The 20732-nt window shown below is 42.6% G+C and overlaps 1 protein-coding gene across 9 annotated transcripts in view; it reads left to right on the forward strand.

Moving 5' to 3' along the window:
* RUNX2 (RUNX family transcription factor 2) overlaps positions 1-20732 on the forward strand; it is a 344141-nt gene that overhangs the window by 177249 nt on the left and 146160 nt on the right. For all 9 annotated transcript variants that reach the window (XM_060403664.1, XM_060403659.1, XM_042237136.2 and 6 more), the window contains one exon: positions 11464-11625. In XM_060403664.1, coding sequence (XP_060259647.1) covers positions 11464-11625 — 162 coding nt within the window. The remainder of the gene's footprint in view (positions 1-11463; positions 11626-20732) is intronic.

Here is a 20732-nt window from a genome sequence, read left to right on the forward strand (position 1 = left end):
GCCTGTCTGGGAGCTGACCGGCTGCAGCTGCGCTTTTGTCCTTTGCCAGTCTCATTGTGTCACTTCCACCTCCTCTTTCCATCTCGTAGTTATTTTATAGCTCTGATTCCTCATCCACTATGTTGACTCTCCCTCCCCATTTCATCTCATCTTGAAGCTTAGGAAAGTTGCTTTTCACCCTTCAAGACTTTGCTAAAGATGCTGAATGTCACTAGGATTGTCAAGCCCTCGAATATACTACTGTGTTCCTCTTTCAAAGCTGACCATGACCCATGTCAGTGATCACTTTCTGGTGGGCCTTTTAAGTACCTGTACATCCCATTAGAGGTATGTATCTTGCTGAGGTCAAGATGCACAGCAGATAGAGGACCTTTCCCTTAACCTATTGCTCAAGTAATCCTGGGAAACAAGTTTTTAGTGAACCCATCCCGCTTTCTGATACTCACTTTGGGGATCAAGTGTGAAGCGTTGATTGTACACAGGCTGTCAAAAGTGACTCCAGTGTTTTTAGTGGGCTGCAAGTAATGATTCCAAAACGCTAGTTGCAGTTTAGATTTTACCAATAGCAATGCCATCTCCAGAAAAGGTAGATGGGGTGAACTCATGTAAAAGTACAATTATGTAGTAAACTTTAAAGGCATTATCTTCAAATAATTTAATAACTGTCATATGGACAAGGAATCCCAGGTGGTGAACCTAAGATTAGGAGTGAACAGAGTTCCAGGAAGACGTGCTTTCCTTCATATAAAGAACTTTGCCGACCCTGCTCTGTCACATAGAGGCCCTTTATCTGCCAGTCTCCATACATTCTTGCAATTTTGTGGGGCATAATTCATCTTGGAGCAGACACTTGAATTCATTTAAAGCAGTAGGTTGCTCTCTCTTATCTTCTCACCTGTCTTGGGCCTTCATTTCCTCTTAAGCATGTTTGTTCTGCTCGTTCTATTTGGAGATTGTTCTTCTTGATAGGGAAGATTAAATCAAGTAGTGTTGGGTAATTTTCCTTTCTAACTGTCATCAGTAAAAATCATGCCCATTGTTCTCCAACTCTGGCGTCTGTTAGCATCTCCTGTGGAACTTGTTACAGGTACAGAGGCCCAGGCTTTACCCCTGAACCAGAAGGTATGAGGTGGAGCCTGCCCAGATCGCAGCTGCAGGCCCCAGGCCCTTGACCTGGGGCTCACCTCGCCCACCCAGAGCCAACCTGCTCCAGGCCAGGCCTCTCAGGGGCTCATCCCCCTGGTCGGGCCACGTGCAGAGGCAGCTGGGTGCCTCTGGCTGCTTCCTGGTTCCCTGGGTGCAGCTCCTGAACTCCACCCTGGCCTCCCTTTCAGCTGCTGTTTTCCCTACACACCCTTCCCTGTGTGTCCAGTCCTGGGCTGGACTTCTGCCCTGTTTCTATTGTGATGTTGTCAGAGGGAGATTTAAAAAGATGCGTATCTGATGATGTCACCCTATACTTAAAAACACCCCTGTGACCTTCCACTGCTCTTAGTATAAAGACCAACCAACACCTCTTGCGTGGTCCGACAGGTTCTGCATAGCCTGGGTCCTTCCTGCCTGTTTTCCAGCCTCTTCTCAAACTGTTTTGAACCTTCTGTCAGTCATCCAACCACACTGGCTTTCTCACCTCTTCAAAAAAGAAACTGTACTACCTCTGTCTCCAGAACTGGGCATATGCTGTCACTTAGCCTGCAGCCCTTTTAACCCCACCTGAGTATCCTCTGGACTTCTGCTTGCCCTTCAGTTCTTGGCTTAATCATTATATCATTAGAGAAGCCTTTCCTGGCCCCCAGGCATGGCTGGAGTCCCTCATGGCACATTCTTACAATGCCAAGGACATCTCTTTTTTAGCACTTTATCACAGTTATATGATTAGTTGATTAATGTCAGTCTCTCCCACCAAATTGTAAACTCCATTGAGGGCATGCAGACTATTCACCATTCATGTCTCTAGAACCTAGCAGAGTACCAGAGTAGGTGCTCAATAAATATTTTCTGAATGAATCAATGAGTGAGTGATGGCAGACAGCTCTTAGAACCACAGATAATAGCATCATCTATCTGACAAAAGGACTCACCATGCCTGAGGACCTTCTGTGACACTCCCCCTGCATAAGCTCACCCCCCTGGATATTAATAGCCTGAATTGAACTTGAATTTACTGCATTCAGTTCAATATTGTGATTTGAACGAAGGTCACGTCCCCTGGCCAACACCACGTCCCTGTCATTTCTCAGATTCTGGCCGTACCTGCTTGTGACTAGTTCCCTTTCCTCTACTGCCTTTACACTGAGGCCCTAGACATGCTGCGGCTGAGACCGGGTTAGCTGTGACGTATGACATGCCCTCTTGTTTCTTCTAGTAGGTTTTTCTCTGAAGTAAGGAAATTCCCTCATTTTCTGTAGGGCAGTGATGAGTTCCTTCCAGCCCCAAATTGGTGAGACTGAAAAGATACCTCTTTTTACCTTGTCTTAGCTTCCTTCTGGTTTTTCTTTTACTCTTTTGTTAGAGGTTGTGATGTCTTAGACTGTATCATTTCTCATTCTCTCTTCCACTATTGTCTCTTAAGATTCGTGGAGATTCATGGAGACCCTCTCCTCCCATTGTTTGTATTAACTCCTAGTGCCTGGTGTACCCCGTGAGGCATCTGGTTTTATCCAAACAGATTGCTGCTTTTTTGATCAAATTTCAGTCTTTTTTTTTTTTTTAAATTGGTGTGTAGTGGTTTTACAATGTTGTGTTAGCTTCTACCTTACAGCAAAGTGAATCAGCTTTACATATATCTCCATTTTTGGATAGCCTTCCCATTTAGGTCACCATCAGAGCATTGAGTGGAGTTTCAAATTTCAGTCTTAAGCTCTGTGAATTGGTTGGGTTGGTCTTCTGCCAAGTGATTCTGGCCACCTTAGTCAGTTGGAGAGAACCCTGACTGGGGACAAGGAGGGAGGTCAGAATCCTGCTTTTGAGGTCTTCCGTGATGACATGGGTCACAAGCTGTGTGATGAGAAGCACCCTGAGTGTCAGCTCCCCTCTCCCAGCCACCCCAGATCAGCTCAGCAGGGCTTCAGTAATTTCTGGTGCAGCTACCATCTCCAGAAAGGACCGAGTGTAGTAGGGTACCCAACTTTGCAAGTGGTTAGCATCACAGCATTTTATCTTGGGAAAACATCTTAGAGACCATCCATTCTCATGTTACGCCTGACAACAACGACACTCAGAGAAGACGAATCACTGGTGTTTGATTGCACAGTTAGCCCCAGAGGCCCCCCAGCCAGGGTTCCTCTTGCACCCCAAGAAGCCTATTTCTGGCCCATGTTTCTTCTTGGTCAAGAGAACCAGAAGTGAGTGGGAAAGCACATTCTAAATGTCCACTTAGTTATTAGCAGGGTTATTAGGAAAGACATGGAACTTAACATTTTTAGTATAAATGTTAGGAAATGTGAATGAATGGATATGAATGAATGCATCTACTTGTATTATGAATGATAGTAATATGACAGAAACAGCCTAGGATAGGAAACTGTAAATCTGCTCCCCTCCATTGAGATTATTGACTTTGACCCTGGTTGCAACAGAAAGGCAAAATCTTCAGGAGAACGGTCTATGCAGTTCATGTTAAATACCCCAGTTTTCTGAAGAAATATTTGGGGTTTTTCCAGCCTGAGTTGAGTGCCATTGAGGGGGAAGTGGGTAGAGGAGAAGGGGTGGGAATATGATGCTCTTCAAACATGATGGTCCCGTAGTATAGCAGGTGCTCCCGGGGGGTGCACGGTCTGGGCAGAAACCGCTGGCCACTGTCCTGCCACGTCACCCAGCAACCCTCTGGCAGCACAAACAGGAAGGGGCCACTTGTGTGCTGGTTTGGGCTTGGCCCCGTTGGCTAGTCTCCTCCCATCTCTGCGTGAAGTTGAACACCATATCCAAGGTGTGCCCTGTTGTGAGCAGTTCTTAGGAAGCAGTCCTTTCACACCTGTAGGTGTCTAACCAGAGTGTTTACCGAAGGGGACCTGTTAACAGCAACTCCTGAGTTTCCATATGTACCTTTCCCTGGGCTTTTTTTTTTTTTTCTTTTTCTAAATTTGTTTTATTTTTTTGGCTCAGTGGCATGCAGGATCTTAGTTCCTCAACCAGAGATGGATTTTGCATCCCTTGCAGTGGCAGCACAGAGCTGCAATCACTATATCCCCAGGGAATTTCCTCCAAGGGCTTTTCTAAAGCTCTCTGCCCACTCTCCTCTCCCCATGTTATCTTATTCATTAAGAAAAGACCTGTTCTCCTAGAGTCACTTGTTTTTCCTCTGGTGCTTTTTTAATTGACCTACAGTGCTTTTTTTTTTCTAACCATCTGCCTCCCCCTTCCTCTTATTATGACCCTAAGTGTTCGGAGTTCAAGTGTGTAGACATGAAATGTAGTTTCTCAGTCATTTGAAAAGTCTGGGTACTCTTAGATCCCATGACTCTTTACAAATCATTTCAGGAAATGCATGACGCTGCTTCATTTTCTCCACACCCATTATTAAATTTCAGAAACTATGGTCTAACTCAAAGGAGAGATCTTGCTTTTCTCACACCCACGGTTTAAATAAATGCAAGTCTCCATTTCTGCTTGATAGAGAGACCACGTGAGATGCATGAACCACTTCTCCCCCAGGTAGCATCAGTTTCTGAGCATCTTCCGGGGATGTTTTCTTTGGTACTTTTATGTTCTGAGGTCTGTAGGATGTGAGGCCAGTCTCCAGGTAGCCTAAGCCAAAGGAGCACCACTCTAGAAGGAGCTCTGATAAGATCCACAATGATATCAGGGCACCATGGTTCATGTCTATCTTTAGAGCTTTTAAAAACACACAGGTGCATGCTTTGACAGTTTTTGAACTAACTTGTCATTTTATATCTGTTAGTCTTACTCTCCCCACCTGCTTGTGTAAGCTTTTGCACAGCAAGAAATGTCTTTGGGTTTTTTTTTTTTTTTTAATCTATTCCTTAGACTATCTCACTGCTCTGTAGGTTACAGAAGCTGTTCACGAGAAGAAAAATGGATAGTTTGCTGACTCATCAGAATACCATGTAAAAACTTCTCTCCCCACCCCATCCTGAAAGCTCTTTTAAGGGTGGCAGTTATGACCATTGGTACTTTGGAGATGAGAAAGGGACAGCTAAATGAGAACCTTGTGCTCAACTTACTGAATTGGGAGAGAAAGTGCAAAGTGTTGGGAGAGAAAGTGCAAAGTGTATGCAGGTCCCTGGATTTTGGTGTCTTTTTATTTACTTGTTTTATTTTTTGTATCTTCACTCTGTATTTAATTACTTTTGGCTGTGCTTTGAGGCCTGTGGGGTCTTAGTTCCCCAACCAGGGATCAAACCTGTGCTCCCTGCAACGGAAGCAGTCTTAACCACTGGACCACTCGGGAAGTCCGTCTTTTTTTTTTTTTTTTAATTAAAAAATTCTATACAATTTTTAAAGGTTACTTTCTGTTTACAGTTATTACAGATTATTGGCTGTATTCCCCCTTTGCTACAAAACATCCTTGAGCCTGTCTTATACCCGATAGTTTGTGCCTTTCTGGTGTCTTTTTAAAGTTCATCCAACGGACGTTGCTTCAGCTAGAAGCTGAAGGGATTCCTTTTGTCAAGTGGCGTGACTGGCTCCTTTTTATTTACCCGGCACTCTTCATAGCTAGACTTGGTCCGCTGACACGGAGGAGACCACGATTTTTTCTGCACGTGTGCAGCTGTAGGTCTGAGGTGTCCAATAAGCCTGACCTCAGAAGCCAGGTGCTAGTTGCAAGTGTGAGTCCCCAGTTAGACTGGGGGCTCTTCTCTCCTCGGTCATCCCCAGCACCTCCAGGAGCTCAGCCCTAGGTCTTCTCTGCCATTGAGTCATTGTGATCAGTCACATCCTGCTGTGAGCACGGCTGCCCATTGTATAAGGAAGACCTGATTTTCTCTCTCAAAGTTTATGTTACAGGTCAAACTTGATTATCACCTCTCTTTAAGTAACCCCCCACCCCCACCCCCGCACACACACACCTTTTAGGTGATAGGAGAGAAACTTGGGGAAAAATAGGGGTGGAGACCTATTAAAATGCTCATGTGTTATTTCATATTTCAGGTTTCTCAAGCACAAAAGAGTATGTGCCCATAAAAAACCCCAGCACCCAAGGTCTTGTTTTACAGTGATCATATCTATATAAAAACATCTGTCGATGCTTTGAATGTCTGGAATATAGTAATAAAAATAATATTGAGGCTGTTTCTGTAGATTGCCATAGAAAAGTACTGAATTACTGTTCTTAAAGCACCCTAAAACGAAAAGTGTAACAGCAGTTTTGTTTATGAAATAGAGTTCAGTTATTTTCTGAGAACTCACGGGTGTTCATAGGTAATTTCAGATCACCCAGGATGTGATACCAAGACAGTGGCTTGAACCTCTGAGACCCCCAAATCAAGGATATTCTTATTTGGGTTGGGTTGGAAGGACAAGGTACTTCCTTCCATGTGTCTGTAGACTTGACAAGACTTTTAGTGTAACTCTGGATGGAGCAGAGGGAAGGAATGTATTATACTAGCCTTGTGGGGCCCAAGGTAGATGAAGATCGTTTCTTGTTTATTAATGGTTAATTCGTAGGTTTGTCTTAGACCTAGGTCCTACACTCACTATTCCCTATTAGTAATCTTAGGATTGATGCCTAAAAACATCTGTCACCTGCTCTGAGTCATCCAAGTTCAGAGTCAATCTCAGAAGTCTCAGGTTTCTTCAGGAAGTTGAGTTCAGAAATCATTGGTGAGATCAGGTTAAGGTGACTTTTTTCTATTGTCAGCCTTAATAATTGTCCACAACAAAGCAAATATGCTGTAATCATATATTTATAAGATTACATTTTCTTAGTGGTTGGGCATTTAGGAAGTCACGATCTTTTATAGCCATTTTTTCCCCCACTAACAGTTTGAAAAAAGTTGACGCATACAGTAGTAGAAAAGACACTAAATAGATTAGGATTTCTTGGTCTAGGAGAAGCTAGGATGAAGAAGGAACGTGACTCAGGTTAAATGATTGTAAAGGCTATCGAAGTGACCAGATATAGTCTCAGGTATAGTCTCCAAACAGCAGACTTCAGAACTGCAGGAAGCTTTCTAAAAATGGCCTTTTGCTAGAATAAGAGGTTATGGGCTGGAAACATAAATACAGAACGAAGGCTCAGTAAAGGAGATGCTTTAATAGTAGTGAACATTTACTGGGTTCTTTCCATGTGCTAAGCTCTTTCCTACATGACCTCATTTAATCTTTAAAATAACTTTAGGAGGGAAGTCTTATTTATCCCCATTATACACATTAGGAACCCTGAAGTCAGATAGGTTATATAATTTGTCCAAGATCCCACAGGCCAGAAATGAGGGAGCTGGGGTTGATGAGGCCTCCTTCACAGGGTGTTAGAGAAAGACTGGGGTATTTGGAGACCAGTCCTTTTTTTTTTTTAAGATTGCAGTTCCTTTTTGAAATGCCTTAGACTAGATCTAGTAAGCCCCATATGGCGGTTCTTGTGTTTTGTTTTTCTTTAGTAACTCTCCTTCTTGTTGTTCAGTGCCAAGCCCTGTCCTATTCTCCTTAAGTAGGTCTTTATCATAGAATCTTAGGATGATGACCTTGAAAGAAAGATTGGCCAGCCTGCAGCCTATTCTTTGAGAGACAGAAAGCAAAGATAGATCTTCTCGCTTATTTAGGGATAGTGAGAAGTTCTTTTTGCTAACGCTGGAAATCTTCAGAAAGGCCCTCTACTCAAAGGATAGTGATCCTTTGATAGTTCAAGTGTGTATTCTAGCAGTCAGGAAGTTTATATCAAAGCTAAAACCTCATTTGACACAAGTGCTTTTATAGCCTAAGGGGAAGTTAGAGAAAGACTAAATACTACTTCTTTATAAAATCGCATTATTCACTCCAGCCACCCCAGATGTTCGTGCAGTGGTTGTTTCTTGAGCACCTACTATGTTCCAGACATTATATTGAATTGTGATGAGTCTGCTCTGGAACATCTTTAAGACTAACAGTAGACAACCCAGCCACGCTGGATAGTTTAGAGTCAGATTTTCTTTTTTTTAAGATTTTTTGATGTGGACCATTTTTATAGTCTTTATTGAATTTGTTACAGTATTTCTTCTGTTTTATGTTTTGGTTTTTTTTTGTCCTCTAGAGTCAGATTTTTTTATTTTTTTGAATAATGCTTAGCCATTCGCTCTGTGTTATTTAATCCTTATGATACTCTCTGAGACTGTGTTATCATACCCATTTTACAGATGAGGAAATTAAAATTCAGCCACATTGAGAAACACACCCCATGTCACACAGCAGGGCCTTGGCCATGTGATGTGAGCTCCCACATCCCATAAGAATAATGACCATTTTCATATAGTACTTTAGAGTTTTCAAAAGGCTTTTCTTGTGTTATTTCATTTAATTCTGTAAACAAAAATGATAGTAGTTATACTCATTTTACAGAGAGCAATGATCATTTCTATTTATTGTATACTTTGTATGTGCCAAGAGTGGCAGATAAGCTACTAGATAAGGCCTAGTCCATGTAAATGCTCACAGAGCCCTAATCAGCATCCTGATACCCGTTTTCCAGGTGAGCCACTGAGGCTCTCAGAATCTAAGTGACTTGCTCAATAAAGTGGAGAGCTGTGATTCAAGCCCCAAATTGGCTGTCCAACTGGCACACATGAACTCTTGGCTATGTTCACTTCACCATGCTATGCTGCCTCATTTTCTAGACGAGGAAACTGAGGTTCAGAGGGTTAGCTAGTACAGCCAAGGTATCCAGCTCACACATAGCTGAGCTGGGACCCCAACTCAGATCCTCTCATCAGAAAGGCCCCTTGTTTCCCCTTGTACTGAGCTGCCTCTCAGCTTAAGGAGAAATGCAAAGCTGTATCTTCCATTCAAGCTAAGTCCCCTGATTCCTTTGTGACATGTCTAAACATCAGTGATTTTAGTCATTCTTTAGATTTCTTTGTGTTTCCCCCACTTTTAGGCAGAGAGCCCTATACTGCTGGTAACATGCTACAGTATGCGAGTGGAGATACAGATGAAACTGCTTGCTCAGAAAGTCATCCAGTGATGTTAGATTATCTGAGTCCCATGTGCCCTGCTCATTTTGCTGTGTGGTTCTTGTCTTTTGTATCTATTAAAAATGGTGCTTGAGGGAAGGCCTTGTCTTTGTGAGACTGCTTTCTGATGTTGTAAGGAATGCATCTCTTTCCATCTGAAGATCATTTACCATTTATCTGAATAGCAAATGACATTAATGGTTAAAACAAGGAAGTATATCTGTATCAGATATATAACAAGGATCAGGTTTGAAAGGTTGCCGATCTATTACGATCTCAACCTTGAACAGTTTAAAGCACAAAATTTCATTACTTGAACGATTAAATATCCATCCAATTTCTGAAGGAAACGTCTCTGTGAACCATTTACGATAGTATACTTAAATTCAAATTGCAAACTCAGGTAAATGTTCCTTAAAACAGAATTGGATGAAATTTTTCTGTATATCTGTTGATACAGTAAACATTCGATAAATATCCAGATGTATTTAATTATTTTGAGTTAAAGAAAGTATGTCTCATTTAGATAGTCTTTAAATAAATTGTTTCTGAATTGAACAAATAAACAAGAAATAGCTGAAACTAAATGGCTTTGTACAGAAAAACTGAGAGGCTTTAAAGGAGGAATGATCTCAGAAAAAAACCCACATCTTGTGATCCACTTTTTTTTGGTAGAGATAAACCTAAATTGACTCAAATATATTTATTGTTTTCAAAAATCAAGCTTTCCATTTTCAGAGGCTGATAGGTGATATGGGAATAATTTAAAAATTAAACCTATTCTAAATGGATTAACTCCAATTCAGATGTATTTTAATCATGAAACAATTCCTGTGTCACCAAAAGTTTTTTTAAAAGGCAAGAATTAATATCACTGAGCACCTCCTGTGCTAGTCTTCTCTGCATAGTCTTCTCATGCAATTTCCACATCTCTGTGATTCAGATATTATTACTTCCTATCCCCTTTTACAGATGAGGAAACCGAGGTTCAGAGTCACTGAGTGATTAACCCAAAATCACACAGCTTAGAAATATAAGTCTCAGAACTTGAACCTAATTCGACATGTTCCAAAATCTATGGCTATTCTGATATACAAAGCTGTTTTGAGAACAGCCTGGTGTATTGGAATTTTTTAAAATTAAGAAAAAGTGAACTTCGCAAAAAAAAAAAAAAAGTTAAAAGAAATTAGCTTATGATTCTTTGTGTATCTCCAAAAAACTCTGTTAGAGATACATTGAAAGATATTACTAATTCTCAGCCGTTCACTCTAACCAGTTGGTTGCCCATTATTTTTATTATTGTAGTGACTGTAGGTAACTCCAGGCCACATTCCAAACATGTGACATCGTTTAAACAGATTCCAATAGGATTAAAGACATTTCCCTGTTGTGTTTTGGGTTTTTTTCTTCCTGTCAGAAACTCATGTGCTTTACATCGAAACTAGATGGTGATAAAGCTTTTCTGTTCTTGGTTAGTTTTGAAATTAAGTTTTGTTTTTTTCTTAACGGTTATTTTCTGGGGTAGCTTTAGCGTCAGAATAACATAACTGTGCATGCTCACTTGCTCAGTCGTGTCCGACCCTTTGAGACCCCATGGACTGTAGCCCTCCAGTCTTCTCTGTCCATAGGGATTCTCCAGGCAAGAATACTGGAGTGGGCTGCCATTTCCTTCTCCAGGGGATCTTCCTGACCCAGGGATCGAACCTGTGACCACTGAGCCATCTGGGAAGCCCAACATAACTGGCTCCTTTCTTTCCTGTTGTACTTAAATGCTGTCCCCTTTGTGCTCGTCTCTGCCCCAGACTCCTCATCCCCATTGACCTGCCTGGGACGTGAACTGTGCTAATGCATGAACAGAATCATGCATTTTTTAGAACCAGAAAGCATGTCTGAAGGATACTGACTGGATGCGCAGCAGCAAAAGGCACCATCTCTCTGCTTTTTAATCGAGTAAATTGTTCCAACATTTCCTTTTAAAAAAGAAATAAGTGATACATGTTCATTGGAGTAATAAATTTAAAAAAAAAAACAAACACAGAAAACAAAGAAAATAGAGTTCAACTTTGTGAAGATACCCAAAACAGATTGTTTTCTAAATGACTGTTAGTCTTTCCAAATAGAAATATTTATGTGTGAGGGAGACAAATAGTCCTTAGGCATGATGCATTTTGTTACTTTCAGAGAGACTCGGAGTCTAGAAAGCTGTGCGCTCCGCAGGGCCTGCAGGGTGGGGTTGTGGGAAAGTCGTCGTCCTTGTGTAGTCTGATTTTTTTTTTCCCTGCTTTATCCTTTCTAAGTTTGGGGTTGTGTGTGTAGGCCAGAGTGGCTGGTGTGCTAAGGATTTTCTTCTTTTTCCCAGACCCCAGGCAGGCGCAGTCCTCCCCGCCCTGGTCCTATGACCAGTCCTACCCCTCATACCTGAGCCAGATGACTCCTCCATCCATCCACTCCACCACCCCGCTGTCCTCCACGCGGGGCACCGGGCTGCCCGCCATCACCGACGTGCCCAGGCGCATTTCAGGTAAAGACCACACTTGATCTCAGAGCCCACTCTGGTGCAAGGGTGGGACTGGGGCTGCAGGGTGGGCCCAGCTGTCTCAGCTACGCTCACAGTAAACTCTCCGTCAGAGGCTTGTGGACAGGGGTCCCACAGCTGCAAACCAGGTTTTCTGAATTACAGGGCTAGTGAGGGCTTGAACTTAAATTGAGGTCAAGAGCCTGAATCTCCACCAGACATGGCATCCTTTGCTAAGAGGACGCTCAGTGTCCCCAAGGTTCAGTCCTGCTGAATTGCATCCCCTTCGGTTGGCGCTGTCTCCCAACTGGGGCCTTCTCCTGAGGGTCTTGTGCCCGCCCACCCAGCTTTCCTCTGCTTGCGTTCCTTTCTGTTCCTAACATCTGCCTGAAAGCCAAACTACAGCCTGAAGGCACAGCCCTCTGTTTCTAGAGGCTCTTAAACACCCAGGAGTTCCAGGTAGCCAGTTCAGAGAGAGAGAAACTGCACACTTCAGATCCCCGTCAGACAGACACGAGTCACTCCAAGGACAGTGAGGCTGCAAGAGGCTTAAAGGGCCACGTGTTGTGGCCTCTGAGCAGCCAACTCAAGACCCAGGCAGCGCCATGAATCACACAGCTCACTGCTGTTGCTCGCAACGTGGCAGCCCCCAGGGCTCACCGTCCTCTCTTCCCAAGGCACCACGAAATTCTGTGACTCATGGTGAGGGTGTGTGTGATCAACATCCTGGCCTCACCCCCCCCCCCCCCCCCCCCGCCATAGAGTGTTTGTCCCTGGGAACCAGAGAGTATCCACGAAGATGTCAGATTGACAAGTGGAGGAAAGTTAAAGGCTCTCGGCCAACCCTCTGAGTCCTGTGAATAAGAAAAATAAAATCTGTCATATACCCCCTGCATCCGGACTGCAGCCCTGCCCCCATCAATTCAGATGCAGCCCTGCCCCGCTCCCCTCACCCCCTCTGCAAGAAGCACACACAGTCGGACCCTCTATGTGTCCGACACTACTCTCAGCGTTCGGGCTCCATGCACCTATTTGACTCCTGGCCAGGTTAATGCCTTTCTTTCTTTCTCTTTGTGTTTCTGTCTCTGTTTTCTCTCCCTCTCTCCTTTTCTGCAAAAGCTCGAAGCCGGTACTCGCTCCGCCGGGTTGCACCACTGGCAAGCTGATGGGCCGCCCGCAGGCTTGCAGGTTGCGATTAGCTCAGACTCCTTTATTTCTTTCAACTTGGGAGGAGGGAAGGCTTTGTTTCTGAAGCGAATGGCAGGAAAGGGCTCTCGGGTCCTAAGGCCTTCACCTTTTCTGCCACAGACGGACTCCCGTAGGGGTGAGTAGGGAAAGCAGGGGTGGGGGGTTGGACGGGAACCTTCAGAGTCTTGGGAAAACCACGTGACCCTTTCTCATTCCAACTGCTGTTATTGTCATGAATCATATGGTATTTATTGGGGAATCTGCAGAGTATAGAGCTGTAGTGATCACTTCCCTTTACTGGAACACGACTCCCTCCTTTAGGCAAACGTCAAGTAAGGACACGGGAAAGGATGAGAGAAGCAGGGGTAACCAGGGCTGATGCAGGGTCACAGGGACAATGTTGGATGGTGTTGAGTTAGTTCTGGTCCTCCCTTACGTATTTTAGGCTGAGTCTGTTTTTGTCTTACCTAGGGCCAAGGTGACACTTTGCCAGGACAGATTTGTGCAACTTTGCCTCTGTTTAGGGTTCTCTGGGGCTTCTGTCTGTCCAACCCTCTGTGGCTGAAGCTGTTCATCCTCTGGCTTTACCTGGAGGGGAAAAAAAAACCTCAGGGAGAGATGGCAGCTTTAGAGACATTTATCTCCAGCATTTTCTTTCTGAGGTGTATTCAATGGGAAAACGTTGACAATAACACTGGAAAAAAAAAAAGCTGCCTAAATGGCGTTTTATCATTTATCATGTGTAATATGGAGCAGCCAGGTTATTTGGAGGCAGTTTAATGATATCTACTGAAAACATTTGCATGAACGAATATGACACAGCTTTTCTCATTTCACGGAGGAGGCAGAGACTGGTTTATTATCCAGCCATGTATTAATCTGAGGCCAAAGGTAGGAACGGGCTTCTGCTTGAAACTAGTTTAAACCTGAGTTTAGTCCAGTTTCTTCCTCCCACCCCAAACGTCTCTATGAGTTGTTCCTGGCAAAGTAGCGTGGGGCCAGGGTGGGAGGTTCTGTGTAAACATGAGAGCAAAGAGAACAGAAAATCCCTCTTGTCAGCGTGTAACGAATCAGGAAGAAAGAACTAGATGTCAACTGTCAGGGAACCAGAGGAGCCCTGCTTCCTCTGACCTTGCTCTTGGGTGCGGGGCTGCATCCATGCCCCAGAGCACTGCCTGGTGGACTACGGGGCCAAGTCTTCAGGAGTGAGCCCCATCTCCAGTGCCCTTGGGACTGGTTCTAGGACACTCCTTGGACAGAAGTCTATCTCATAGATTCTCAGGTACACATTGCGTACTTTCTGTCGTGTTATTATCCCCCTCAGTATCAAAAGGTGTCCCTAAGTTCTAGGACGCTATGTCTCTATAACATGGACAGCTAAAATATTAACCTCTGTTGCCATCTCCAAGCAGTTCTGTGTTCACTTTTTGAGATGCTTTCCAGAATAGTTCCTGTTTTCTTTTAGTGTAGAGCAATCCGTTCTCATCTCCCTAATCAAAACATTCTCATATGAGCTTGGGTGAGAAGGAATATAATTCATCACTTACACAGTAAGGGTGGAGGTCCAGGCCCAGGTTTGAATCCCAGCTCATATTAGGCAAGCTTCTCACTTCTTGGAAACTTTTATTATTGGTAAAACGGGGATATAATATTTAGCTCTTAGGGTTACTATGGGGATTAAATGAGATGCATAGGTGTAAAGTGTTTGGGCAGGCCTGACACACCATATGTGTGTCACACAGATTGTAGCTGATATTAAGGAGCTGAAAGTGTTTTGTAAAAATTGTATGTCTATTTATAATTTGTAGGCAAGCCCTGACTTAAATGAATCAGTTGATAAAAATCTAAACTTTTAAAGGAGTTATTTGCTTTATGAAATGGGTGGTCACAGAGTATATTTAAAACAAACAAACAAAAACTCATGAAATATTTAAATAAGTTAATACTATATGGCATTCATAAAGCACGTAACACAGTGCCTAACACATAGAGTACTCAATAAATATTTGTCACTGTTATTATTCCATAGACTAACTATGAATTTTCATAGAGCTAAAAGAAATTGGGAGGCATTCACAAAAAGTCAATAAAGCACTAGGAGAAAATAACTATTCATTTATGATGTCAGAAGACAGAAAATGTTAAATTACACTTACATGTAATTAGGCATACTAATGTTCTTTTCCAAGGGATCATAAGCATAAAAGTCACCAGAAATATCTTTCAGAAAGGAATATTCCTAAGGAAATTCCATTTTATCCGAGAAGACCATTGCAAAGAAATACCACAATTTAATCTATTTAAAGACCTTCAGAGAATCCAGCTTTACAACTTCCTTTTTTGTTGTTCTTTCTTCTGAGTCATTTATCAAGTGTGGCTGCAAATGCTCAAACTTAATGAATTACAATAAAGACAATAATACTATACCATATATACCCTGTTGTTGTTTAGTCACTAAGTTGTAGCCAACTCTTTTGTGACCCATTGGACTGTAACACGCCAGGTTCCTCTGTCCATGGAGTTTCCCAGTCAAGAATGCTGGAGTGGGTTGCCATTTCCTTCTCCAGGGATCGAACCCAGGGATCGAACCCACTTCTCCTGCATTGACAGGTGGCTTCTTTACCACTGAGCCACCAGGGAAGCCTGTATATATGTCCTGTTGGTGGTGGTGGTGGTGTTGTTTGGCCGCTAAGTCGCGTCCAACTCTTTGTGATCCCATGGCTGCGGCTCCAGGCTCCTCTCTCCTCCACTATCTCCCAGAGTTTGCTCAAATTATATATTCTGTAGTTTCCCCCACATCCTTTATGGAAGCAAGGAGTAAATAAAATAAGATGATAAAGATACATTACTTGCAATCCCTTACTTTACTGCAAATAAAGATGCAAAACCAGACATCTCAAAGTTTACAGGGGGCAGTTCCAAGATTCAGGAAATATTTCTTTAACCTTGAGTAGCCTTCAGTACTATAAGAAGAACAATAGCAGCAGTTATAAGTTTATGGCTGTTGTCCTGTAACTGACTAATAGGGCCGACCTTATTGTATTGAGTTTAGATTATATCCAGCTGAATTATAAAAATCAAGCGGAAACCAGTCTAGAGAGATCTAATGCCAAGAAAGCCCTTGAGGGTTGGTTCCTCTCCCCACCGAACTTACAATGATAAATATGGCCTTATCACATAATAATTGGGATTTAAGTAGCAACCCCATCTAAGAGTCCATGGAATTCTCCAAGCCAGAATACTGGAGTGCATAGCCGTTTCCTCCTCCAGGGGAACTTCCCAACCCAGGGATCGAACCCAGATCTCCCACATTGCAGGTGGATTCTTTACCAGCTGAGCTACCAGGGAAGCCCTATAAATGACTGATAGGGTTGACCTTATTGTGTTGAGTTCATATCCAGCGGAATTATGAAAATCAAACAGAAACCAGTCTAGAGGGATCTGGTGCAGAGGAAGCCCTTGAGGGTTGGTTCCTCTCCCTGCCATACTTACAATGATAAACATGGCCTTATCGCATAATAGTTGGGATTTAAGTAGCACCCCTGAACACCCAGTGATTTTACGCATTCTCTTATTTCATCTTACATGATTGTAAAAGAACATTCACCCTACAGAGGTAGCCAACGTTGTTTCTCACTGATTTCTATTAAAGAGCAAGGTGTGTGGGAAGGCAGGGAGACTTGACAACAAACCAGACCACTGCGTGGCTTCATCACTGTAATACTGTTATCACTCGTGGCATTTTTGATGTTCAAAGCACTTGTGAGGCTTAACACAAAGATTATAATTACTTTTCTGGAGCTCGTTAAAAAATAGCATGTAGACACATAATTACTGACTTTCAAAATGTATTTTATGTAATTATACTCTTACGAAAAGATGTCTAGCTATTTATTGAATCTTATTCTTTGACTTATGAGTCAGAGTATGAGCTATTGTTAGCCTTCTAACGGAGACTGTACATAGGTTTATTCATTGCAAATAATTCCTCCCATCTCACCCATATAAGTTAAGTACTGTGTTTGGGTGGGTGGGTGAAACAGAAAAGAGTACCTTTATTACTTTGCCAGGCAAAGGGGGCCACAGTGGGCTAATGCCCTCGAGACTGTGTGACCTACCCTGGGGTGGGTAGTGAGGAATCTTATAGCATGCAAGGAACAGGGCATGATCAGCTCATGGATGTTCTGATTGGTTGGAGGTGAGGTAATGGGGAGTCAGCATCATCAACCTCCTGGTTCCAACCAGTCTAGGGTACATAGACCCTAGAAGTATCTTGTGTGTGTGCATGCTGAGTCCCTTCAGTTGTATCTTGAAAGTCACAACTCTTTGTGACCCTGTGGATGTAGCTGGCCAGGCTCCTCAGTCCATGGGATTCTCCAGTCAAGAATACTGGAGTGGGTTGCCATGCCCTCCTCCAGGGGAGCATCCCAGTCCAGGGATCGAACGTGCATCCCCTGCATTGCAGGCAGGTTCTTCACTGCTGAGCCACCAGGGAAGCCCTGAGGTATCTTAGATTAGCCTAAGTCTGTACTGCTCTTTGGCATTTTTTTCTGTGGTCTTGGTCGTTGTACCCTTGGGCCTCTGTGATCCTTTTAGGAAGTTTCTTAGAGATGTAAGACACATGAATTAGATATACAGGATCATATATGTTGTCTGCCTTGGGGTCCCTGGGAGAGACCAATACAGGTTATATGGATGTTTTTTCTTTACAATTGTAGGGTTATTTTTACATAAGACAGCATTAAGAACTATAATCTTTTTGAAGATCTTTTTTTTTTCTGTTTAAGCAAGCAGTCTTGAATTTATTCTTTCAAAATATTTAAATATCAACAAATGCCACTTGATCAACTATACAGGACCACTAAGATGTCTCCATTTTTGTGACTCTTAGTTGCTAAACTATAATATTCCCAAAAGTCAGCAGAATAGGGGTTAGTCTGATAAAGAAAGTTCCTAAAAACTATTTTATTACTTCTACAAAATCTAGAAATTGCAGAGGAAAAACTCCATTTGATCACTCAAGGCCACTTGGCAGGATTGTTTCATGTCATTTCAAAGCCAGCAATGTTTGATGTAGTTCATTTTTAAATATCCCTTGTATAGCTGAGTTTCTGTCAGTTCCTCCGGTTTGAGGGTTTGAAACCAGCAGCTTCAGTAATGTGCCAAGTATATGTGGATGTTAATTTTAGCAGGGCCTCTCTTAACTCACAGGAGGGAGTGACGCCTTCAGAGAGGTTAAAAGGAAAACTCCAGCAATTAAATCAGAAAGGTAAAGCAACTATAATAAAACACTAGACCATCTACTTTTTACTACAGAACTATTCCTTTATTAAGACCTACCTGTTGGGTAGACACACCTCTGCCATCTCAGCCACGGGCAAGTAATTAAGTTTAATAGGAGCCACTCTTATTTTGAAGAAGTTCTCTGTTTAAAGCCACAGAGGGGGAAGTTATTAAATTTAATGGACCCTAAACAAAGGCAAGCCCTGTGTTACCAAGTGAATATTCAATATTCTTCCCTATAATATTGACTGTGATTGGTTGGGTTATTTTTGCATTCTGTTAGTTAAAACTCATCTTGCTTTCTTTAGACATAGGATATTTTCTGACACAAGCAGAGGGTATTTTTATCTTATTGCTGTAGGCCCAGTTTCAAGGGCATCCCTGGACCTCAGCTGAGCATAATTTTTGAGTTTCTGATGCTGAGGATACAAGAATGATTTCCATTCCTATGAGATTGATTAGGGATAGTTGGCCCAGCTCACAAAGTTGACAAAATTTGGTTGTGTGACTAGTTACTGTTATTTGTAGCTAGAATGAGCTACCAAAACCCAGGATGAACCTGGGTACAAGGTTCAACTGTGACCGTGTACGTGGTTCGTGTCGATTGTTTTCATTGAGGGTTTATTATAGCCACCCACACATGGAGAAAAGACTCAGTAATGAAAGCGATCATGCTTAGGCGGGGATGGCAAAAACGTGGTTACATATTTTAGTGAAAGATTTGCTGTAATCCCTTTCTTTTCATAGAAGTTTGGGTGCTTGAACCTAACTTGAGCAAAAGTATTAAAGTTAATTTTCGAATGACGCCGTGGCTTCTGTGGTTCACCGGGATCCACGTGAGGGTGGAGGCAATTGAACTTGAGGAAACCTGAGTTTTGGTTTCATTGTCACTAAAGAGTCTTTGCATCTTTCTCAAATATGTCAGTTAATTTATTACACCTGCATGGTCTCGTGGAAGTGAGTTACTCAAAACTGTCCAGCCACTTGTCTCAGAGGTTCTTCAGGGAGTATGATTGTGTCTGTCCAGGGATTTGTTGTTCTTAGGACTTTTGGTAAAGAAAGCTTGTCTGACCTGATAAATGCTAGTGGAAGAACTAAGTTATGTCATTCCCTTCAAAAGAGTAGAAACATACTATCATGTATATATTTTTTTTAACTAATGCTTATTTTTTAGAGCGGTTTTAGATTTCCAAAAAGTTGACCATAAGGTACAGAGTTACTATATCCCTCCCCAACACCATCTGCACCAGCTGTTGTTTCTTGTCATTAACATTTTGCTTTTGTTTGGTACATTTGTTAACAGTTGACGAACCAGTATTTGTACATTATTATTAACTAAAGTCCATAGTTTACAATAGGGTTCACTCTCCATGTTGTATGCGCCTGTGGGTTTTGCCAAATGCTTAGTACCATGTATCCACCATTACAGAGTCACACAGAATAGTTTCATTGCCCTGAAAAGTCTCCTGGGTTCTACCTACTTATCCCTCCCCACCTGCCCTCTTCACCCCTGGCAGCCACTAATCTTTTTCCTATCAGTATATATTTTAAAAATGTATTTTACTTTTGTCTGCTCTGGCTCTTTGTGGCTGCATGCTGGCGTTCTCTGCTTGTGGAGAGTGGGGGCTACTCTTTAATTGTGGAGCACGGGCTTCTCAGTGCAGTGACTTTTCTTGTGAAGCACGCGCTCCAGGGCCCACAGATTTCAGTAGTTGCTGCATGCAGGCTTAGTAGATGTGACTCGCGGGCTTAGTTGCCCCTCTGCAGATGGAATCTTCCTGGACCAGGGACCAAACCAGTGTCCCCTACATTGCAAGGTGGATTCTTAATCACTAAACCACCAGGGGAGCTCAATGTCTGTATATTTTTGCTGTTTCCAGAATATCATATAATTGGCATTACAGTAAGTAGCCTTTTCAGACTGGATTAATCCACTGAGCATTATGCATTTAAGGTTCCTCTATATCTTTTCATGGCTAGATAGCTCATTCCTTTTGCCACTGAATGATATTCCATTGTAAGGATGTTATTAAATTTTTAAAAGCATTCAGGCCATTCTCGCTGCACCTCTGAATACTACCACACCATTTCCTTTTCCACTAATATTTGTTCCATTAAACGCTTACTGAGCACCCACTATATGCCGTAACTGTGCTAGGCTGTAAGAATACTCAAGAACATGTAAGACACAGGCTTGTCCTTGAAGAAGTTGACTTAGTGATATTTCTTTTTAGAAAGCATTTCATGCATTCCTGCCTGGGGGAACATTTCCTCTGTCTTAGCCATTGTCACCAAATGGCCCAGATTATGGCTTTCCTTATCTTTGGCTCATTTTTGAATGAAAACTTTCTTCTCATAGGAATGGTTTTGCTCGTAGGAACATTTACTATTTAGGTGGTTGTTCCTGTTGACTCAAGTACTGAACTGGCCCAGCTAAAAATAACAATCCATTTATGTGGCTACTTAGCTGCCTCCCCAAATACCCAACTCTCCTAGGTAACTGTGTTAGTCACTCAGTCGTGTCCGACTCTTTGCAACCCCACAGATTGTAGCCCGCTAGGCTTCTCTGTCCATGGAATTCTCCAGGCAAGAATACTGGAGTGGATTGCCATTCCCTCCTCCAGAGGAACTTCCCAACCCAG

Source organism: Ovis aries, chromosome 20 (assembly GCF_016772045.2).
Source record: "Ovis aries strain OAR_USU_Benz2616 breed Rambouillet chromosome 20, ARS-UI_Ramb_v3.0, whole genome shotgun sequence".
Classification (NCBI taxonomy): Eukaryota; Metazoa; Chordata; class Mammalia; order Artiodactyla; family Bovidae; genus Ovis; species Ovis aries.